Source organism: Tachypleus tridentatus, chromosome 5 (assembly GCF_004210375.1).
Source record: "Tachypleus tridentatus isolate NWPU-2018 chromosome 5, ASM421037v1, whole genome shotgun sequence".
NCBI classification, from domain to species: Eukaryota; Metazoa; Arthropoda; class Merostomata; order Xiphosura; family Limulidae; genus Tachypleus; species Tachypleus tridentatus.
Genome location: NC_134829.1, coordinates 23132850 through 23158381, shown reverse-complemented (window position 1 = coordinate 23158381; position 25532 = coordinate 23132850). Strand labels below are relative to the sequence as shown.

Genomic DNA, 25532 nt, shown 5'->3' with positions numbered 1-25532 from the left:
ATTCATGAAAGGAAATTAAGGTAAAACAAAACAAAGTTTAAAAAACACATAAATAGCATAAAACCAATGTTTACATCTAGCCTAAGATGCCAGAGGAAGTAAAATGAAAGGACAGAACCTGGGAGGTGCCCTCACCATGTAGAGGAATCCACACCAGGAGCCCTGTAAGCAACCCCCATGACATACAGTGGTATACTAAACAGAAGCCTACAGGGAAAGAGATATGCTAACATCATTTCCCAATTGAAATGCAAATTGGTCACTATGAATCCAAATATTAGGAGGATGGGAGAAAAACCAAACAGGGTTGGAAAGTATAGTCTGTAATAACGAAAGATGTTGGCAATAAAATATAGAAGCAAGATACAAAGCTTCACATAACTGAGAAAAAAGTTCAAACTATGGAAAACTGAACAGAATCATCAGGAAGGGCATGGGAAGACACAGCAAATACATGGGGTGAATGGAAACAGGCACTCAAAGTCTTGTCAGTTTGCCTGGGTTCCACGTTCAGGAGGAAATAGGATAAATTCTGATAAAAGCGGTTTACCCATTTAATGTTCATCCTTCCTGTGAATAAAGGCCAACAAATCTCCCAATTTACATAACACACACACAGTGCAATAATTATATTTCAGTATTGGGGTGGGTTGCAGAAGGTTTGTGACAGAAGTAATAAAAAGTTTGCATATAAAGGGCAGCAAAAATGTGAATAGCTAATCTTGCGAGGGAGGGAAGTACTGTATAGTAATTTTAAGTAGTTATGAGTGTACAAAAGCAAAACAGAAGAATATTTTGTACTTCAACTCTGTAGTCACTGTTAAACAAAAATAAATACAATAATTCTTGCATCTCATAGGGGTAGGATATCTGTATGTATTGTGTTAGTGAAGACAATAGTATTAAACAAATCACAACACATTTGAAAAAGTGATCCTTTACAAGCATTGACTTTGTTTGAAACTATATTAAAAAGCTTCAGTACGACTTTTCATAATACCATGTCACTGTCTTCTTCAAGTTAAACCCTATCATTCATCACTAAAGGAAGAATCAGTCATGTTGTATTTTAAGTTAGTTTGAAGATGAAACTTGTTTGAGTGGTCAAAATGAAGAGTACTCTAGTTAGTTATCTGAAAGCTCATAATTCAGATAGTAAAAAAAATACAATATAAGTTTTAGAGCATAAGAGTGAAATGATGAGCCAAGGTTGAAACTTTAATCAGAACAGATTTCTTACTCTTAAAAGTTAAAGGATACTGAGATAAAATGTTTAACTTGTAAAACACATTTACTTGCTGCATATGCATGTATGTTAAAAAAGGATATACATAGCTTATATTTTGTCAAATCTGACTACAAAATATCTTACCAAGTCATCATCAATTAACTACAGCTGTAAACATTCGTTGCTTGTTAAAAAAAAAAGTACAAAATGTTCTGAATGACCTAGATAACATTTAAGACGTCAGCTTTCATTACATCAACTTATATATCATTATTATTTGACAAAAAGAGACTAATTAGAGATTTACATATCTTCGCTTCTTAATTTATGCCACATAAAACCATTAAAACTGATAGCTGTTTACAGTTGTTACAATTTTTTTAATTTAAATACCAGAAGTTTATTTGTTTACATTATTTCTGGATGATACACCAAAAATCAAAAGTATTTCATAAACCACATAAAATGTTTAATAAAATATACATTAAACTTTCTATAGTGTGAGGAGTTTTCATTAAATGTCATCCTTCTTTCACACAAGTTTTCTAATTAAACTTAGAGCTATGATAAAACAAATATATCTCAGTGCAAAACAAAGTTAATCAAAGAACAAAAGTACATATGTACACCTCAAACCTGCTAAGTCCAATTTAATTAGAAATTTGATAAAAATATAAATTTCATCCTTCTCAAACAACCACAGCAAGTATTTTTTTACACAACCTTGCTAATTTATTAATATCTGTATTTTATATAGGATTCAAGTATTATCGTTAGGTTTCCAGGACTTGCCCTGTTGACAAAAATATCAATTTTCATTTTCAACTTAAATATGAAATAAATTGATTAGCCTGGATAAATACTTTTATTTCTTAATTTTATAAAGTTAAATAATAAGTATATTTGGGATTTGCAGTGTTTAAGTTAATATTTTATTATAAAATTTATTTTCAAAATTATTAGGAGATTCTGAACATCCTCTGGAGCAGCTTTGTGTATATTAGTACATTCAAGCTTGATTTTCAATGTAAATTTTTACACAGTTTCTCTCCATGATGTTTTATTCCGTTACACTGCAGCACCAGTTATAGTTATTCTGCAAGTACAGAATTTATTAATGGAAAATATATAAAATATATATATACGTTATTTGTAAAAGTTTACACATCACTTTCAGTAAGAAAAAAATATTTTCTCAAATTTAATTTAATTATGCAATCAGCTCTGATTTTTAGCACACACTAACTACACAATTTAATGACCAAAAAACTAAACTGATTTTTGATTCATGGTACTGTATTATTAGTCAGTCTTCAGTTTTTGAGACCATCAGTTTTAATGCACTTAGGCAGATGTGGAATTTTCCAAAATTCCTTGTCCAAAAGAAAGAACACCAAATTTTAACTTCGAAAGTGCAAAGCAGTATAGCATTTCACTAACTTCAAACCATGATGTCTGTTAAAATAACTCATCAAGCCAGGCTGTAACTGCTGCCTTCATAGTGTCTCCCATTATTTATAAAATACTCATTGGTATTGTTTAAAAAACAGATGTGGAAACAATAAAAAAAAGTTTAAGAAAATAAAGATACAGAGATGGCAATGTACAGAAACAAAGCCAAAACAAAACCATACAAAATCCCAACACAAGTAGCCACCAAGTCAATGTTACAAGCTTATTGGAATTAATTATTGTAAGACTTTATAGCATTATTCAGTTTAAATGTTTTTATTTGAACCCAAATTCATGAAAGTAAAAGGACTAACATTCAGAGGCTGATAAAAGTATTTCTTGGAAATATTAACTACTTGCATAGGGTTTTTTGAACTCATCCTGACCTTGTTTCTGTACTCGTTGGCAATGCTATCCTTACTCCATCCTTTTTTCATTATTTGTTTATATATATGCCATTTTACAGTACAGCATGTAAAATACTACACATACAATTGATAAAAGTTGACATAAGTGCTGCCATGCTTTTGCTACTTTCCTTATGTTGAATGTTCTACCTAGAGCTAGCAGTCAAATTGTATGTTCTTTATATAATACTGTTTCATTAATTTAAATATGGTTGTCACTGTGTATGTTATCGACAGTTTGTTAATTAAAGGAATACATGTATTGGTGTATATAGTTTAGGTTAGTTTTAGAGATACACATTTGTAAAGTTTCATACGTATGTGGCAAGACTTTTGCAGTTTAGAATTTTCAGGAAGTTTTTGGGTTCCTTACAAATTCACCTAAAGCATTTTTTTCTACCTTTACAGTGAAAGAGAAAAACAAAACTAATTGTCCAAAGCATGATGGTAAAACCTTTAACCAAATCTTGTCATTTCCTGCATCTGATTATATATAGTAATTCCTTACTTGTACTTAAAACTTACATGTCCTGTCTTACTAAGCATCAGTTTGCATTAAAGTTCAAAAAGTCCCAACTACCTTTTAAATCAATGATGTTTTTGAATGCAGAGTAAATATTGTTTTCAATTAACTCAACATCAGAAAAACTGTTGGAGTTATGAAGCTTCTATTTTACTTCGTGCAACATCTAGTTGACAGAGGGTCCTGGCTGCAACCTTCCGAGCACGGGCTGTTTGTAAACTGCTCACAGCAAGTACTAGTTCAAAGGTGAAGAATTCAGGCATCATTTTAACCATATGAGGAACCAGTCCAAGTGGCATGAACTGTAGTACAGCACTGGCTTGCTCTTTGGCACAAAGAACAAGCTGTTCAAGAATTAGAAGTGGGAATGTGGAACGTTGACTAACAAAATTGTCCGATGCAATATGTGATAACATGCGCATAGTATCTGCAATTGCTCTGTTCAAAGGATCCCATGCCATAGCACGAGTCTCTTCGTAATTTGACTGTAAACCAAAAGGTGTTTCATCTAGTAGTTCCATGTCACTTACTCCTCTTCTTATCTTACTTGGTCTCTCTCTATCAAAAATTGCATACATTTCTTCCATTTCCATGTCTCGCCTGGGTCTCTTCGTTCTCCCACTCCTTCCACCATGCTGGTTTGCACTTTGTCTGGCTTGAAGTGCTGCATATATAGTAAGTACTACAAGTCTAGCAAGGGCTGATCCATGTGGTTCAGCTAAGAAATGTTGACGAGACTCAGAACGTATGTAAGTTGGCAAAACATGCAGCAACAAAGCTAATGCACACTGCTCAATGTCTATGTAAAATAGACCAAATATTAGTTCCACTGCACGGTGTAAGTCATCAAGATGATCGAACTTCAAAGCCTGCCTCACTAGTGTATCACAAAACCACTGAGGTCCCCCAACACACATTAATGTGTCAAGACTATGGGTGGTTTTAGATCTAACCAGCCTCTACCATGGGCAATTATAAAAATTCCATCCATTATTTCCCATAGAGGAGTCCGTACAGTGAGCCCTTGAGAAATGGCAAGAGCACCTTTGGATTTTGTCTGGGATGGAGGGTGCAAGTCATACATCATTTTCTTAATGATGTTGATCATTAAGGTTGATCTTTCCTTATAGTACTGATTTACCTGTTCCTGACCTGAAGAAATTCCTCCAAGACCATCTCCTGAGTATGGTGTTGTAAAGTGCTGTATCATGTTCACAGGTTTCAATCTCTCATCATGATGGAGAATATTCACATAATTGCACAACCATGCTGAAATACAAACAGGCAAACAGCACATTTTGCTTTTCACATGATCAAGAATATTTTTAACAGTTGCAGTAGGTAATGCATCATATTGCCATGCCACAAGGATTTCTTTGATGGCCATGGGACCATTTATACACACTTCATGCCATTTGACAAGAGTAGTTCTGAACTCCTGGTCTGGGTTAGTAAACTGGGAAAGCAAATTATCAACAACAGATGAATCACATCTACTTAAAACAGTGTCAGGATTTTTGTACTTGCCACTTTCTGCTAAACATTCTGTAACCCACGTATAGAAGAAAGAATTTTTTGTTTCTGGATTAGATGTAACTGCTTCAATTCCATATTGTTGAGCAATTAGACATAACATTAGAAAAGTAATGTCAAATAACAATGCACGAGTCTGTGCAGCTTTGAAATCTTCTGGTGGGCCAGAATTTTCTTTGTTGTATTCATTGAACTTTATCAGTTTTGTTGCAAAACTATGCAGTTTACCAGTAGCTGCTGCAGCAGACAAAATCAGTTCAAAGCTTTTTCCAGTGTTCATATGACTCAATACTCCAAGAAGAGCATCTTGGTTTTTAGAATAATCAGAATCTAAGGTTTTAAGAATGCTTGTCACAGTAGGTTCAGCTCGGAGTATCAAGCTAGCTCCAGCTTGACTGGATTGTTGATCTGAACGAGGAAGTGTTTGCCGTAATGATTCTCTCTGTCTGCGTGCCAGTAATCTGTCATATTGGGCATCACTCAGAAGTTTCACTTTGCAGAGCTCGTGAAGTAAAAACTGCAAACAATCACAATTACTTCTGGTGTCAGTAAGATCTAGTAAAGGAGTGTACTGCATTAACAGTTCCAAACCCTGTTCAAGTGGAACTGAATCCTCTCCAATGTTCCACAAAGGGTCTTCTTTACAAGCTTTATGCACTTTGGCAATAAACTGTGGGACTTTTAAAAAGGTAAAAGCTGCCCATTTAAGATCTTCTGAGCTCCCAGCTGCATCAGCAAGGCCCATGAAACAAGCCCTTATAATTTCACAATAAAATTCTGGTAGGGAGAGGTTCTCTAGCTTTTGTACAAGTAGCAACTGATCAACACAAGCCTGAATATCACTTGCAGGGCTTAGTACTGCATCAATAGCAATCAAAGCATTCAAACTACATACTATTGGCTGGGGCCTCAAACACTTATTAAGGGTGTTTTTATTGGAAATATTAGGTAAATCTTCTACACTCTTCACAAGTCTCAGAGTTACTTCTATATTATCTTTAGATAAGTTGAAGCCTTGTAATTGAGTCACCTTACTCTCTAATTCTTGCTGTTTCTGAACAAGCTGTGAATACATACCCTGATCTTCATGTTTTCCCACAAATAAGAGAGCTTTCAGAAATGTGGAGTTGCAAAAGAAACTAAGGGATTCTATAGCCTTTTCTAGTATAGATATGTTTTCTGGACTTTGTTTAAGCTCTGCTAACTTTGAAAGTGAATGATGAACACAAGAATATAACCAGTGTGTAACATTAACAACTGCTTGACAAAGACCAATACATTCCTCCTCATTCCCATAGTGACAACTAATTCTTGGCTGGATTGATTTTAAGAGATCAAGCAAACTTATAATACAGTATGGTTTGTAGAAACTTTGGTACCGTCCTATACTGATCAATACAGCTCCATAGGAAACAACATGTGAGCTAAGACAGTGAGTCAAATAGGACAAAAATAAGCTGTTTGGACCTGGTCCTACTAATGCTTGCTGTAGAATACAATCTGCCAAATCATAAACATCACCGCTAACACCCCGGGGCAAGACATTTTTAATGTTTATTCCCCACTTTATATCAGTCCAACGTTCTCTCCATGCTTGCAACAAAAGGGATTTGATCTTTCTAGTTTTACTTGTATCCATAACTTCTGTGTTGAAACATGGACCTTTCATGTAACCAAAACCTGTAAATTGAAAACAAAGTCAACATAACTAACAAGTGATTACCTTATTCCATAAAATATCAAGTGTTTAATAATTTACAATTTCTTAAAGCTTTCACATTGACTTTTTATCATAAGCTTACTTACTGATAATATCTAAAATGCGATTAAATTCTTTAAATCCTAGATTATAAGGTTTTTACCTTTAACATTTAAACACACCTCTATGTCTCAGCTATCGAGTTACTATCAATTTACTGACATTAGTTTCACTGACTGTATAAATATATCACATGCTATCTCACAGTGTCAAACAATTATGACAGTAATAACACTTAATCAAACCCTTAGTTTAGGATACGTAATGTTAAAGCCTAAGCTAAAATGTTCAATCCAGTGACAATATTGTAGGTTAATTATTTTCAAAACCTTTAAGAATAAATTATTTCAAGTGAAACATTAATTTGGTTTTTACTTTAAACAGTTTAAGATATATATATTTTACATCTTTTTACTTTTGCTTATTTTTGGTTTCTTGTTAATTCACAATTACGGGGTATACATATAATTTTGCACTTCCTGCACCATCACTCAGTATAAAGAAATGATGGGAAATGTGGGTTAAATTAACCATTTCCTGTGCAATATATAAAGGGAACCTCATGAGTAATTAGTGGAATTAAGTGCAATAATGATAGTATTTTGTTTTGTGACTTTCATGTTATTAATGACCTTATAACCAACAGTCTTAAACCTACAAGCAATTTGGTGTATATGGTTGAACTGAAAAAGAAAAACCACTGATAATAACACACAGAACATTACTTATACTTCCAACAATGTCAAGCTCATTATTATAAGAGACTTCAAGTTTTAAAAGATCTGGTTAACACAGAATGCATTCTTTCCACATGATACTATACAATCTGAAATTCTACATTCAAAAGGGGTAATTTCCTAATATGAAAAATGCTATTTAAACCTTATTTCTAGTACTGGTGGGGATATGGTAAGATAAGTAACTATTAAAGATCAATGAAATGATAGAAACATACTGGCTCTGATAAGATGTGGAGAAGTTTCCAAACCTATCCTCTCACACACACAACCCTTTTGGAAAAGTAACAATTTAAATCCACAATTTATTTTTCAAGTAAACACTTGTAAAATACTGACCTACTTTATCACTGATAGCAATTAATTCTATAAAGTAATCATCCTACTAGGGCAGTAAAACTATCTTAAGGGCATAGACTCTTTTTTTCCATATTATAAATTTGCAACTTTTCCCACAGTTTTCAAAATTCAATATAAAGAAATCAAAGGCCTTTATCCTATAAATATATCTCACAATAAGTGAATGTTAATAAGACTGTTCTTCTTTCCTCAATAAAAAATAAAATATCTTAACCCATCTTTAAAAATAGTCATTCTATTATGGAATCATTCTTGTTCTAGTAGCTGACCCCTGAACTCTTTTCAATAACTTATAATGTTAGGTAAAGGAACAAAAAATATATACATTATTTTAGCTGAGACCTAACTATTTATTTGTATGAAGATTACCTTTTTTAACTTATATTCAATAAATCTATAATTACACTTTAAAAGATTAATAGTCTTATAACTAACAGAGTAATGCCTCAATGGTTCAAGTGATCTACCTACTACAAAGCCAAGGTCCTTGTCTATGGTTACAGTACTGAGTGGGCTCCTAATTATCTTAAATGTGCAATTAAAATTATAACTCATGCATTATCCTTGCACTTTATACAATTGATGACCATCTGTCAAATAACTGTCCAATTTACCAACTAATTAAAGTTATTCTGTATTACCTTAACATCCTAAATAAAGCTAGAAATACCCGAGTTTCATATCATCAGCTAAAACAAACTTTACTAACTTACAAATTATAACAATATCAGTATCATAATGGTATATAAAAAAATGTAATGATCCAAGCATTAACCCTGAGATATTCCACAAAAGCTTTGCACAAATATCGTGTGAAATCAAATATTTAATGGACAAAGAAATAAACAAAAAGGTAACATTTCAAACATGAATATATGGCATGCTTTGCTAAATAGTTACCCACTATGAATCCATTGGAGCATCTCTGGTCCAACATAAAACATTATGACTGTTAACATATCTATTGTTCCTTGGTGAAAAGACTTCTTACAGACCTTTATCCTGATACATCCCTTGTCTTTATAAAGCTGGATAGAAATTTATAATTTTTGTACTAATTTTACATATCAAGAAAAAAAGACAAATTACCTCAATAGTATTTAATATTTTCTGACACTGTTACTGTTCTTTTTGTATACAAACCATTTTAAATAGAACATAGTTCCTAAAGCTCCATCACCTATTCTAGAAAGTTGAGGGTCTATGACTTAATATTTTTAGTCACTGCCATCTTTTTCCATCTTTCATCCAACCATCTTACATCAAATTAATTGGTCTTTTTTCCAAACCATACTACATAATTTTAAAACTTCTTAAAAATCATAGCTCCTGTAGCATAAAGTCTACAAAAATATTTACACTATAATGTGTGATCTACACAGAAACTAACACAACCACCACCACCATTTTAACTTTTGTTTATTTGCAATTTGCACCATTTTTATAAACAAAGCTTTTAAACTAATAAATGTTTTTTTCAGTAAATACCAGAAGAATGAAATAACTTTCAACAATCAGAACTAGCACAATTACCTAAATTTGCTGTATTCTTTTGCAACATGCAACTTATTAATTACTTACTGAAGAAAAAACATGAATTGATATAAATTATGTTTCAGTGAATCATTAAAACAGTTATGATGATGGTATACGGTAGCCTGCACACTACAGTGTAAACATCTATGTAGACTGCACACTAGTAGCACCTGGTTTTCTTAGTTAACCTTCTATGGCACCTTTTAAAAACTTGTTGAAAATCTAAATACAAATAGTCCATACTCTTTCCATCACCCAGGCAAGTAACATCCTTGAAAATAATTAATAGCTAAGTAAGGTAAGATTTCCTTTTTGTATGCTATCTCCTTTTATATTTTACTAAGTGATTTTCTATGACTTGTTTTATCACACTCACTGAAAGTTTTTCCATTGCAGGAAATATTTACTTGCTCTGTCTTTCCTATGATAAAGCTACTAGATTATCTGCCACCAATACTAATTTTGAATTGCTAGCTAGATGGAAGACAATTAGCTGGGACCCACCCAAATCTCTGTTTACTTAAATATTAAATAAAAGGTAAACTCGCCACTTTTCTCACATTAACAACTTACAATCATGCACAATTCTAGAGAGCTCCAGACTCCATCCATTTTTTTTCCAGAAATTAATAGCCATATTCTTCAATGTTGTATAAGTAGGCATGTATCTAAGAGTCAGATTCAATGTCTGGCTCCACAATTTTTTATAGTAGTAACTGTTACTATTTAATGTTCTATACATAGGCAAAGATCTAGCAAAAGGGTCTAATTTCAGACACTAATAAAAAGCCAAACATTCATACATTACCATAAAGTATTACAAGGAAACATAAAATGCCAGTTTTTATTTGATTAAGCTAGTAATTACAGTAAAAGTTTGTTGTTTGTTTGTTTGGGTGGGGGTTCTGAAATAAACACAACTGAAGTCTACAGCAATCCACTTAAAACCTGAGCCAGTAACCAATTATTTCTAAGCTAATACAACAACAATAATATTAACCAAATAATGTCAAATTAAATGTTTGTGCCTTGGCTTTCTCCAGACACTAACTTATCTAGACTTCATAGAATTGTTCTTGTAAAAGTTTATGCTGTTTAGGACATCTGCAACAACGATAACATACTTATTACACAAACAATGTTTTCATTAGTAAATCAGAATTCTAATGAAAAAGATTTTTTTGTATTTTTTATGCAAAAATAAGTGAAAATGCAAATTATATTACTTTACAAATACCAACTCGTTAAATTTTTAACAGGTTCTTTGTTTAACAAAGCTATAAATCTTTGTCTGAATATGATTATAAAAAACTAAAGTTTTTTAAATATTAGTCACAGATTGGGAAATAATTACTTTTTAACTACTCTACTTTCATATCAATTATTACTACAGAGAAAGATATAAGCTCTAAATTCACTGAGTTACAGCCCATCACTGAAAATTTTCTCAGATTTATTCTTAATAACAGTTATTTCAAATCTGATTCAACTCTACAAACAAATGAAAGGCATCACTATGGGCAATAATATCACTGTTGTTATGGTCTCTATTTTTATGCATTTCTAAGAATCATCAGCTCTTAATTAGTGGAATTCTGAAACTAATATTGAACCTACTAAATGGTACAGATGTATTGACATTTTCAGTACATGAAATCACAGACTACCTTCTCTTTTGGAATTGACTGAAATCATTAATAATCAACATTCTGACATAATACATTTATTCATAACATCCAAAAATCTATACTCTTTCTTGACATCACATTCACTATTGTAAACTACAAACTTGTTACTTCCATATATTCTAAACTATATGCTAAATCTATTACTCTACATTCCAACTCCCACAGTTTACCAACTACCAGAAGATGTGCCATTATCGGTCAATAAAATTGAGAAAACCTGCAAGCCAAGACAAAACTTCAAAAGTTATTGTTAACCAATGGTTACCTATAAAGTTACATATGATATCAAAAAATGAAACTACCAGATCAAGATATTGTTTCATGGAGTATGTCCTTTGTGAAGGAAACTTAACTACTTCAACAAAGGATTAGAATACTTGGTTTGAATACCAAAATCATACAAATAAACTAGTAGAAAACTAAAGAATATACTCCTTGTTTAGCCTGTAATAATGACAATACATGTATATACAAAATGCATTTTGCAAATTCATATGGTTTAGATAAGTCCTACACACTTAAAAACACTAACTTGTACAGACAGTGTTCAGCCACAGATACAAGATGAATCCAATTGTTTCATACACAAATGTTTCAAGTAACACATTCGTGCTACTGGAAAACTTGACAGCAAAAGTTAACACTGATAATTACTGAAAAGAACACTGCACAATCAATGGGACACCTTATAGAATCAAAATTTGACAAACTTGGCAATCTTCTCAACATAAAATACAATGAATTATTTTGGATTTAATCCAGATGCCCTTCCACTATTAGATAAAATGTTTGGCCGCTTTAACACTGTCATTTTTATTCATTTTCATCATTTTGAATTTAAATACCAGATATAAAAACTGTACAACTGGGGTGAATGAAAACAGGAAAACCAATACCTTGTTAGAACAAGGCAGTGATTGGAAAAACTTGTGAAAGTAACAGACCATTATTTTTTTTCATGTTTATACAAGAGGAAGGTTCATGTACTAACTCATACATAATCACATATAGCTCATTACTGAGCCTTTATATTAATTATATTAATCAATTACCAAACGTTAATCCTTCAGCTCTATTGAATACTTGATGCATATTTAATACACAGCCTTTATATTTTTTCTTTCTCATTTTTTGTCTTATCTGGAGATATCAAACCAGGAAACATGTATTATTCAAAAAACACGTGTCCTTCCTTGCCAGCCATTTTCAAAAACTAAGCATGTTGTTACTGGGATTACATTGTGATGGAAAACATTATAATGAGGTCCAAAAGCTCAACTGACTTTGGTATACACTTGGCTCTGTATATTTGATGGCTTTATAGAACTGACAGTTGTTTCTGAATACAATGCTGAAAATTACTATACATAATGTGCTGAAATCAAAATAATATGTCACATATTCTTATACAGACATGATCAGAAAAATTTACTTAAAATTAACAAGGGCTCATTTCATCATGTATACCATGACATGTCTAAAATTTCTAAATGCAGCCTAGATGTCTTGCAAGTTACAGTAACAATACAAGTTGCAATACTGTTATTACATTTTGTAACTTAACTCCACAACTAGTATTACTATGATTCTAGTAGTAGTTTTCATGATTTTAAAGTTAAATAGTTTATTTTCGCGTACCACTTAATATTTGCCGGAGAAATCTCTAAAGGTCGGTCAGTAATTTGGTAACTGTGTTTTTACTTTTTATTACGTTTAAAAAAATACAAGTGTAAACCTCTATTTGGTATTAGCACTAGTTCTCTAGTAGAGTGTCACTGTCACTATACGATATACCACAATCTAAAAATGTTCAGACTAAGACTGAGCCTTCTAACTTACACTGATTATGGTAAATTTTAAAATAATCTTAAACTTACTATTTACCAGTAGTGCTGTTACTACTAGTATGGTCAACTTATATATCAGGCTTAGTACTACTACTAGTAGTACCTAGTAGAAGTAAAATACTGACATATTTTCATTATTCTACATTTATAGCCACAATAATATAGTTATATATACACTAAGCATTGTGTTAAAAATCACATTAAAAAGAATGAAGCTTCATCAGTTAAAAATGCTAAACTCCAACAACTTCCAATTTTATAACATTCATCTCATTTCCTTCCACCCGCTTAAACGATTGTTGTCTATCGCCCTCTCACATGTGCATGGCCAAATTAGACATTGTGGTAACATTTAAAACATTTTCAAAAGTTAGACCAGGCACGTGATATTAAAACATCAAAATATCAATTAAATCTTTCGAACATATTAGAAAAAAGACCCATAAAACATTATATTAATAACAGTATTATAAATGAGTTACGGTTAGAAATATACTTCACAGTTTCTACGAGTGACTGAACGAACTCTGAAACATGGCATGGCCAAGTGGTTTAAGGCGTTCGACTCGTAATCTGAAGGTCGCGGATTCGAATACCCGTCGCACTAAACATGCTCTTCCTTTCAGCCGTGGGGGCATTATAATGTTACGGTCAATCTCACTATTGTGCAAGGAAATCATGTTTTCTCTTCTCCCTTTAATTTACATAAGGTATAGTTTTTCAAAATGTTTGTGCATGTTTAACTTTCGATATAGAAAGTCTAACAAAACGTTAAGTCTTCCTCGCTTTAATTACACATAGAATCAAGCCACTTTACCAGAGTGGCACATATGCTGTCTAGCAGTTAAGATAGCTCTAGCTTCTTTTTTATGGTGTACCAAAATAGACAGTATCTTCAGTTGTACAATTAATATACATGTCTTGAAAAACTTGCCCTTTGTTTGATTTGTGTATAAAAAACCGGGTTTTCTCAATTATTATTAGAAGCTAGGAAGAGACTACATGATAATAAAGGATTCAGATAGATCAAGCTGTAGACACATGCTTCAGAGATAGAAAATATCAAATACTTCAGGTAAGTATACAAATAAATACCACTGGTTATGATAAATCATAATAATTTCTTTCTCTCTCTCTCTGCCTAGTGAAGGATACACTTAAGCTTGTTTTGAGTTGTAACCAGTCTCTTTCTTATAAGTCAGGTTCAGTCTGAAGGTAAGAAATTCAGGCATCGATTTTGCAGTATAGTCTATGGTTTCTATTTTTTCATACTTCGAGGGAAATCATGGCAATTTCAGACTATCATTAACGGTACCACGGTTTCACAGTTGAGTGCATAAACACTCAGTCCGAAGAAGAATGAAAATCAGGGGTGTAGATTTTTTACACCCGATGGGGAGGATGATTTTTGCAACCACTTATGTGGAATGTTCAATTTGCAAATTGATAATCTCTGATTACGTGAACCTGAAAGCTGTGAACATGCAGTCACAGAGAAATCTTGTTGCCACGATACTTTAAGGTTTCCAGGTAGGTTTGTATAAGTCAGGTGTTGTGAACAGTTTTCAAAATGTCAATAGAATAAAGACAAATGTGTCACAAATTAACTGCCACATGAATTTATTCCTGCACACTGCACAGTATAAAAGATGGCCATTATATTGGGTTGAGGAATAATTCGTGAGCGTTTTTTCAAGTTAACAAAATATATTCATAAATGAAACGCTTTCGCAAAATATTTCATGTCATTTGGAAGATAATTTTTTGCTCTAATAGATGGTGTGTTTGATTTTCATATGTCTTTAATTTTTGCTTTCATTTTCAGCTCATTAAATGGAATGTCAAGTGGACAAAATCGAGCATTTTCGACATCATCTGCTTTTCGCATTTAATTTCTTGCAATTTCGTTTAAAACAATGCATGCTATATACCTAGGTATTACATGAAATAAAGTATCATAATAAATGTTTTGGATGTAATGTGTTCATGCATTGAAGTATTGTATAGTCTTGCATGTAATGCTTGAATGAAATTATTTAAAAACGCTCACGAATTATTCCTCAACCTAATACTTAACAACGTTACTAATAACTTTCATTGCATGAATTATATTTTAAAATATTAATAAAATTAGTAATTACCCTTGATAAATTTATATCTACTGAAAAACTATTCATGTTGTTTGATAAAAATAATTAAAATGTCTTTGCGAGCTCTTGAAAATTACACATCTCTCTGTTCGCAATACCCGCAATTGCTCAACTGTCATTGCAGATGCTTCAATCATGCCAGATACTGCCGCTGATTTTGCTTGGAATGCACGGTCCTCTAATGCAGCTAATGGATGCTGAGTCATCAACAATCCTAAAATTGTCTTTCCTTTGTCATTCTGTCCAGCAGACCTCGTGTTTCACTGCTACGTCTGATTTTCATTTGCTAATTCAGACAAAGAATCAACAATGTCACTGTAATGATCATTAGCACATGTAATTGCAGATAGGCGGCACAACCAGCGTGTTGGACACAGTGGGCGGATGTATTTAACTTCACCATTGTGGCTGTCTGGCGATACAATATTTTCAAAGATTGTCTTGTATTTGCCTGACCTCTGAAACAAGACACCAAATTGATGTACCCACTGGATAGAATCTCGAACACATTCACAAGCTTCAAATGCATGTTGCATTATTAAATTGGTTTTGTGTGCTCCGCAGTGAAAAAAAAATTTGACGGTTGCTTCTCTTTTATTTTTGCCTGGCATCTACTGTACGCACCACTCATGTTAGCGGCTCCATCATAAGTCTGTACTCTTAATCCTCACAGTGGTAAATTGGGTCTAGTCAGTACATAAAGTATCGTCGAGGATATTGTTTCACCAGTTGTACTAGAAACACTGTACAAACAAATAAATATCTCATGGACGTCAAGGTTCTCATCTACGTATTGTACACATATTGCTTCCTGTTCAGTACCTGTAACATCTTGAGTGCCATCAACCATTAATGCAAAGATTTTACTTTGCTGCACGTCGTGTGCTATGTTCCTCAGTATTTGATGGCTGAACATCTCCATTATTTCATTCTGAGCCTGGGGTGATGTGAATGTGGTTTTCTTTGACAAGTAGGCCATAAACTCAGGATCTTCCTCTTCTAGGAGCTTCAATAACTGCAGGAAGTTCCTCTCCGTATCAGTATGTCCACGTAATGCTAAACCTTGACGCAGTAAGAAACATAAACTTCTGAATATTTTGGCTAGACTTCTCTTGCATTCTTCCTGCTGCTTCTTTTTTCCATCATGTAGCTGGACAATCACTGGAGTTACATCAAGTGAAACTTCTGGAGAAAAAGCAAATCTGTGCTGAGAGGAGGATTGGTGTTCGTTGAATTTCTGTTTTGCCTTTTTCCAGTTGCAAAACCGGTGGATATGAAGGTATACTCCACTGGCCTCTACAATTTCCCTGTAAAAAGGCCTCTATTTTCTGCCTTGGCACAATGAAAGTATATGACTTTTTGAGTCTGCTTGTCGAAGTGCAGCCATGGGAACTCATCAAACCACTTGCCCTGGAAGTTGATATTTTGAGATTTTGCTTTCTGTCGTGATATTAGTTGTGCGTCTGGGTGATATGGCTTTCTACATTGTATCTGTGGAGTGTCAGATTTTTCATTACTGCACAAACTTGTTTGACAACTGTCTGGTGGTTCATGATGTGCAATAGTTGCACAAGCATTTTCAGATTCGTCCTCTGATGAACATGGTATTTCCTCTGTATGGCAAGTTTCTATTCCTTTACTTGAGGTTGTTGGATTATCTGCATCCGCATTGTCACTTGTAGTACTAGTAACTGGCTTGCAGAACTGTCTAATATCGGAAAGTTTCAGACGTTTGCTTGTAATAATTGGAATCTGTTTCCCAGATGACTCAAAGGCTAAAATACAGTCTTTATTGAAAAACTCTAACGCACAACGAACGAAGATAGAACACAATGGAAGTAGGACTGAACTGTACAATGTATTTGAGTCGAACGCGCGAACTTCACAGTGACTACCGAGCCGACTGATCGCCTGGACATCGCTGGGACAATAATGTGTGCTAGTTACAACACAAGTAATTGCAAGTTTCTCGAAAAATACTTAAACAATTACAAATATATTTATTCCCATTAAAGCTCATCAAAAGGCAAACACGTTGTGATATAATGTCTATAAGTACGTCTATTAAATAAAAACACCTAAACAAAAACTAGCAATACAATTCGAGTAGAGGCTTCAGGCCGTTGAAATCGCTCCTTTTGTGTTCTAATTATACAAGAAAAAACAATATTTTTACTATCTATAATTAGAGAATATATTGTTCTTTTACCATAAAGAACCATCACTTTATTAGAGGGCGGTGATAATCTGAAATTTCATGGATTAATGAGGGCCACAAACACAGATCTAATGAGCCCTGTTGTAAAATCGAGGCTCAGACTAAAGGGAGCAGAGGGGGGTGATGTAGGGCGCGTCTGGATCCGAGCGGTCCGAACCTGTCGTTAACTGTACACTAAACGTACACTATGGTCAGCGACTTCGGCACTGGCCCGGCCTGGCCAAGCGCGTAAGGCGCGCCACTCGTAATCCGAGGGTCGCGGGTTCGCGCCCGCGTCGCGCTAAACATGCTCGCCCTCCCATCCGTGGGGGCGTTATAATGTTACGGTCAATCCCACTATTCGTTGGTAAAAGAGTAGCCCAAGAGTTGGCGGTGGGTGGTGATGACTAGCTGCCTTCCCTCTAGTCTTACACTGCTAAATTAGGGACGGCTAGCACAGATAGCCTTCGAGTAGCTTTGTGCGAAATTCCAAAAAACAAACAAACAAACAAACAAACAGACTTCGGCAGCTGAGGAGAGTAAGGCGTTCGACAATAAAACCAGCTAGACATGCATAAGAACAAATGGCATAGGAAAACCGCACAATATACACATAAGATTGATGCAGTTACAAATGGCCTGCCAGGTCTAGATCACAGGAGTTTACGCTTGGAAGTAATATTTTCGAATTTCATGCTCTGTTCAATCTGTTGTGATGAAAATTTTACTTAATCTTTCACTACGTACAAGACGTGATATTGCTTGCAAGCTTTGCATGTATACTTAGACCTACTGACTGATACGAAAAGCTTAGAAGCCCGCCTATATTAAAGATGTACATTTCGGCTACTGAAAAAGCCTACATCTAGGCCTAATTATGTAATTCGATTGGTAAGAACACAAGAATCACAAATTGGTACTTTAAAAAATCAGAACTGAAAGCCATAATCGATATTGTTTTGAAAAGCCGAAAATTCTTACGGCTGTGAGCTCGAGCGCCCAATCTTTTAAGTAGTAGCGACTCCTCTGTTTCTGTGATTTTAATATATAGATATATAATTAGTGAAGAAAACAGAAGATAAACCAGGACAACAGCTTATCACGCTATTGTAAAAGAACAGACACTGTGAATTTTGTAAACAGGGTCAGAACTTTATCAGTATGTTTTACTCCTTCAAGTCAGAAACGAATCTGAATGGAAACTCTAATTCTGCTATCTGGAGATCTACCTTGTTCCAGTAGTTGACCATTCAAAACATTTAATCACAAGTTATGGAGATGGAGGAGCTTTTGCTTTTGATTATAATGGCAAATTAGTTTCACATATGCAAGACAACGTAGGATATACAGTTATGTGAAAAAGTTAGAACACCCTATTAAAGCTGTGTATTTTCGTAACATTTTTGGATATATATATATTTAATCTCAATTTTAACAATACTGACAGATTATAGGAATGTAACTAAATTAAAACTGAAGAAAAGACTTTTCAAGATCTTCTGTAAATGTAATTCTACAAAAATGTATATTCTAACTGAGGAAAAAGATAGGACACCCCCACATTTATTCCCACTTAAAATGGCCCAACTCACACGCAGGTGTATCACACCAGATGCACATGATTAGAAGATCGTTATTCAGCCTTTTGAATGAGGCTTAACCCTATTTAAACCTCAGACATTTAGTTTGGTGTGCTCCTGACTGTTGAAGTGAGAGTGAGCACCATGGTGAGAGCAAAAGAGCTGTCTGAGGCCTTCAGAAAGAAAACTGTAGCAGCTTATGAGTCTGGTAAGGTATTTTAAAAGGTCCCAAAAGATTTTGAAATCACCCATTCAACTGTCCGGAAAACAGTCAACAAGTGGAGGGCTTTCAGAACAACTGCCAACATGCCCAGGTCTGATGGTCCAAGGAAGTTCACCCCGAGAGCAGACGGCAAGATGCTAAAAGACGTCTCCAAACACCCTAACATGTCATCACGGGACCTACAGCAGACTCTGGCTACTGTTGATGTGAAAATGCATGCCTGTACATTCAGAAAGAAACTGCACAAGTTTAACTTGCATGGGAGGTGTGCAAGGAGGAAACCTTTGCTCTCTAAGAGAAACATCAAGGCCAGACTGATGTTTGCCAGAGAGAATGTAGACAAAGACCAAGACTTCTGAAATAATGTTATTTGGACAGATGAGTCCAAAATTTAATTATTTGGATGCCAGAACATGTTTGGCGTAAACCAAATACAGCATTCCAGGAAAAGAACCTCATACCAACTGTAAAGCATGAAGGTGGAAGTGTCATGGTTTCGGGCTGCTTTACTGCAGCAGGACCTGGACAGCTCACAATCATAGAATTCACCATGAATTCTTCTGTGTATCAGAGGGTGCTTGAGGATCATGTGAGACCATCTGTACGAAAATTAAAGCTGAAGCGGAACTGGACCCTCCAACACGACAATGATCCAAAACATACCAGTAATTCACCAAGGACTGGCTAAAAACTAAGAAATAGAGAGTCCTGGAATGGCCGAGTCAAAGCCCAGATCTTAATCCCATTGAGATGCTGTGGGGTGACTTGAAACGGGCTGTACATGCAAGAAACCCCTCAAACATTTCACAGCTGAAAGAATTCTGCATTGAGGAGTGGGGCAAACTTTCTTCAGACCGATGTCAGAGACTGGTAGATGGCTACAAGAAGCGTCTCACTGCAGTTATTTCAGTCAAAGGAGTAACACTAGCTATTAGGTGGTAGGGTATCCTAACTTTTTCCTCAGTTAGAATATGCATTTTTGTAGAATTACATTTACAGAAGATCTTGAAAAGTCTTTTCTTCAGTTTTTATTGTTTAGTTATATTCCTATAATCTCTCAGTATTGTTGAAATTGAGATTAAATATGTATATATCCAAACATGTTACAAAAATACACAAGCTTTCATAGGGTGTCCTAACTTTTCCACATGACTGTATATGAATAACGTTAAAACAACCAACAGACATTACTTTCTAAAAAATTAAACTACACGATCTTAATAGTATTTCTTTCAATGAATTAATATAATGATAATGTTTTTTCGTTGTATCTATGTAACACGTGTCGCTGGGGAACGTGTTGCCTCAGTAAGGTATCACATTCGATATCTGGACAGCAGGTGTTACATTGTATTATAACAAACAATTTGTGATGTCCATAAACGTCCACAGATGACAGCACCAATAATGTTTGCGTATGACCATTACAGAATGTAAATCATCGAAAAGGAACAAATAATCTGTAAATATTCTATTTTCCTTTTATTAAATGCTCCTATAAATATACACATTTTATATAATAGTACCATCAAAGATACATGTAACACATTTCAAAAATTGTCTTCAAGTATTAGAAAAAACACGGAATTGCTAACTGAAATATAAAAATAAAATAAAATTTATAATTCTATTTTGTATTAAAAGGCATTTGATAATTTTCAAAACATTTCAAGCATCTAAGAGCATTTCAATTATGAAATTAAATAATTTCTATTCTCACAAACGAATAAATAGCTTAGTTAGAAATAATAAGTTAATAAAGTTTGTAGATAACTGAATGATAAAAATTAGTCAACATGTTTTATGAATAGCTAATTAAACACGTTAGTGATGACAGTGGTCGGTGATATAAACGTTAGTACTGGTAGTCTAGGTTATGTTTTAATTTAAAAAGTTAGATTGAAATACATGTATGTAGAATTTGTGTTGTCTGATAAATTAAAATTATCCGTATGTTTTCATTTATATGATACGTTAAGAAACGGTAAGCAGTTGATCGTGTTGTGCTACTAAAGTTTGTAATCATTAAAACTGCAGTGCAGGGTAAAGCTTGTACTTCTACCACTAGTGGCAGTGCTGCTAATAGTAATACTAGTACTAGGGTGATATATATCATATCCGATTTCTCTGCTAATATAGATAGTATATTTGATTTCAGTGGCTGTCTTATGCAACAGATAAAATATGTCATTTTTGTACTGAATTATACTATTGTAGCTTTAATTTAGTTGTAGCATGTGTTGTACATTTGCAACAGATATTATTTTTCACATTTCAATAATGAAATATTTAAGTTACAACTACAAAGTATACTAACTTGTATAACACTTTCACGATATCATACAGGTCTTAACTGATAATTATTGTTTTTAAATATAAATTTCTGTTAAAAATGAAAATTGAAATTTGTAAACAAAAACTATAGTTGGTCAATTGCATTTTAGCCAAGTTTAAAAAACAAAAAAAACCTTTTAACACAGCCTATCAACTTTAAAAAACCCATTTAACACAATATCATACTATGGCAGGGGTTGGCAATCCAAGTAATAACAAGAAGAGCCCTTTTTTGTTTTTGAAATTCAGTGTAAACACAAGATACTGAGATCCACAATGCATTTCAGTAATTGGACCATAAGAAGAATAGAGCTGGAGGTTGTTGCCCCATGCACTATCTAGTCAAGAACCCAATTAAATATATGCACCTTTCCAGAAAAAAACAAACCATTCTGCTAGTTTAAAACAAATGAAACAATTCAAGGCTTAAATCTATCTGTTACGGCACAGATAGCCTAGTTGCTTTGCACCCTAGAATGCCCAAACCAACCAACCTGTTATAATTAAATTCATATTTTTAACTTTCACTTACCATTCAGACTTGTTATTTAAAAAAAAAGATTTCATGGCAAAACCTTTAATATTTAATGCATATATCAAGCTCCTTCTAATTCGTCTGTTCCATAAGTAAATTAAGCCTATACACGTAAGCTTATCCACACATTTAATGACTTAAACCAGATATCATTTATAAATTGTGCTTCAATTTGCACTCCTTCCAGTTATTGATATTTTTTCTAAACTAAGGGTACCAAAACTGCAAACATATTTCAGATATATTTTCCAGTATTTTACAAGACTACAACAACCTTAGAATTATTAAAAGGGGAACATGTAATGTCTGAAAGATAATGGTTAGTTGTGCATGGATAGACTTGAAGGAGCTAGACTAATAGGAATACAGTTCTCTTATTCCCTAAGTACTTTTTTTTTTTTAATAAGAAACATTGATAACCTCATTATCATTGAGGTGAAGCACATTTAGAGAATTTAAGGGAAAGCTTGGTAAATATTTAATGGGTATAGGCTAGCTTTGAAATTTTTTTTTAGGAGTTCATGAATGGGACAGTTTCAGTCGACCAACAGGTTTGATGTTTTCCTTAAATGTTGTACATTATAAATTTTCTCATGTTAAGAGATTTCTGTAGATATCTGTTAAAACCCACTAACTTTATAGCTTTATGAACCAGTCAAGTACTTTTCCATGTGCACTATATAGTCAGAAGAGGTAAGACCTGATGGGGTGTAACCCTTGGCTTGAAGCACATGTGCTGATGTTATTATTTTAGCATAATAATAACTCCTGAATACACAGTTTCTACAATATACAGTTTTACAAGAGTGTTAAATGGGTTTTAACGTCATAACTATCAAGTATTTTTCTAATGATGTTAGAGTATTTTGTCTGTGTTTAATCATTTTCTACTATGTCACTAAGATCATTTAGGTATCACATGTATACCTCTAATCAACACAGGGTCTTAAACAGATAGTTAAAGTATCTTTCATTTATGTGGATTGTTCAGGTATCATTGTTTTCCTTCAATTCTCAGAGGTAAAAAGAGAAAAAAAAATCACTTTGATATAAGAATTTGTTGATTGAGGCTAAGCAGTTAACTTTTAAATTATTTTACCCAGCTGTTAATAAACTTATCCCACAAAACTGTATAACTTATTAATTATTAAAGCATTTAAGAAGTTAAAAAATAAATAATGTTTTAGTTATATTATTTAATAGTTGGGTGTAGTAGTGTTCAGTTTCAGGGTTGGTGCCATACTTGAACATAAAAGCAAAATTGATATGTCAGTTGTCATGGGTCAGTAAAGCTGTCTTGTTTAACAGCTGTAGTGTCATTACAACATGTATGTACTTCCTGAATATTGTCTTTGTTTCATTCTGATGAGCTAGGAGTGGAGGTTTCCATGCAAATAACACTCTGTACAGGTGTGCAACAAACTTCTTAAAATTGCTTCACAGAGAGCTAAAACACGAGTCAAAAGTATATCTGTTCTTGGATTCCTTTGTTCTGTCCTTCAGATCAGCTTAAATAATTACTATGTGATGGTACTTGTGTATTATCTGTAATGAAAGCTGACCCGTTTTAAAGCTATACTCTAGTTCTCTTGTGCACATGGTGTTAAAGAATGTGTGCTGTGTTATACTGGTTAATAGTGTATCACTTGCTGTTTAGAATGTGTGAAAAAGGTTTTATAGTTGAATTTTGCTTCCATAAACTCATAAGAGGTAATTGATCTGGTCCTCTGAATTACTTTGTAGTAAAATGATAGCATTACACTTGTGATTAAGAAGAGAAACATTAAATCACAAGCAAGGGTGATGGAAGTTGTCAAAAAAAGCATTCTCTCTGAATGCATTTATAGGCTTTATAACCATCAGCTTTGTATTTCAAAAAGATCTCGGTCAGAGCTTCTGCCCGAGAGTAATGAGCTCACTTTTAGGCCTGGTAATTTAATTAAAAATGAATCGTGTAAAGAAAAACTGTGGCGGGTAGGAAAGTTAGAGGGTCAGCAAGGTTTGTTTTGCAAAGATAGTGTTAAGGTGAGTGAAAAATATGTGTTGAGCTTTGGTATCTTCTCTGAAGCATAACCTGAATCATTTGATATGTTTTTTTGAACTAGTACATTAGTTGAATACACTTAAGTATCAACATAATATCTGAGAGACAACAGTAGGTTTATTGGGCCATTGTGGCTTTCCCATTCATTTAATCAAATACACAATTGTCTATATCCTGTCAAGATCTTATCAAACTCTCTCTCGAACTGTCCCAATCCTCTTTTATTCATTACATGAGAGCAGTCTATTCAGTTAGGTAACCACCCAAATTGCTTAATTTGGAGACCCATTATACCCTGCCAAATCTTGAATCCATATCCACTAGTTGTACCATTCTTACCATTAAACACACAAGATGTTGCATCAGATGTAGGAAAAATATACAAATTTGAAAATTTATGTTTATCATTTTTTAAGTTCATAGTTATTCCACTCATTGACCTCATATGTTTAAAAAGTGCACTTGACTGTGCATTATATATAAATATACTTTCTAATGAACAGACTGTTTATAGTGTCATTTGTTCAAAAAACATAATGCTATGAAGCTTACAAATGGAGAAATGTTTACGTTAGATGTGTTAGTCAAATCAATATATTATGTACAAAATGTAAAAGGAGCATTCAGGATTGTAATCCAGATGGATCTGCCTCAAGGTCAGGTTTAGCATTAAGTTTCTTAGGTCAGATTTTTAGTCATGCTTCAGGTGTTGGTAAGCTAGGCAAGTAGCTTTGATTCTCATTTATTTTTTATATATGTATCCTTGTACAACAACTGTGTGAGTTGTGTTATCAATGTGTGCATGTCATGTACTTTTCACATAATACTACAAATAGGTTGTATGACATGTAATGCTACATATTCTACATCATACTATTATTGCAATAAATAACTTTAAAAATGTTTCTGTTGTATTACTTACATTGTATTTGACACTGAAGTCTTGACTTTTTTGTTCCTGTGACTATTTCCAGTCAATGTTCCTGTCAATCCTGTCGATTCCTTCATGATTTTGAACACTTCAGTGATATCCCCTTTGACATTTTTTATCAAGAGGAAATTGTTTTTTGTATTAAACTCACTGCAGTTGTATACATCAAAGCTCATGAAACCTGTCATGTATATATTCATGGACTATATACTGATACACTTTGTTTTTCACTTCCATTTGGTAACAGTACAGTGGTGAAAAGTTTTTATTTTTTTCTGTATTATATTCAGGAGATAAATAGTGTCATGATGATACAACAATTATTTATCAACTTCCTTGCTTATAAATATACATGAATTGTTGTGTTGGAATCTTTTGCTGTGTAATATAACTCACAGCCTCAAGTATATCTTATACTGTAACTGTTACTGTCAAAGTAGGTGTGTTTGTTATAGTTTTTTTCACATT

General features: G+C 33.5%; 2 protein-coding genes across 6 annotated transcripts in view; one reads left to right on the top strand and one right to left on the bottom strand.

The window, feature by feature from the left end:
• Positions 1 to 1587: 1587 nt before the first annotated feature.
• On the bottom strand, positions 1588 to 10724 carry MED24 (mediator complex subunit 24). The gene is given in 4 exon segments (XM_076501618.1): positions 1588 to 4550; positions 4553 to 6823; positions 8904 to 9027; positions 10109 to 10724. Coding segments are annotated over 4 exon segments (3240 nt in total). The 5' UTR covers positions 10148 to 10724; the 3' UTR covers positions 1588 to 3744.
• Positions 10725 to 20662: 9938 nt separating this feature from the next.
• Positions 20663 to 25532, top strand: part of LOC143250706 (SH3 domain-containing kinase-binding protein 1-like) — a 47953-nt gene continuing 43083 nt past the window's right edge. For 3 of the 5 annotated variants that reach the window (XM_076501614.1, XM_076501615.1, XM_076501610.1), the window contains exon 1: positions 21015 to 21204. The gene's annotated coding sequence lies outside the window, so the exon portion shown is untranslated. Of the gene's footprint in view, positions 20683 to 21014; positions 21205 to 25532 lie in introns of those variants that run through there. The other 2 variants (XM_076501613.1, XM_076501612.1) reach the window with 2 other exon arrangements.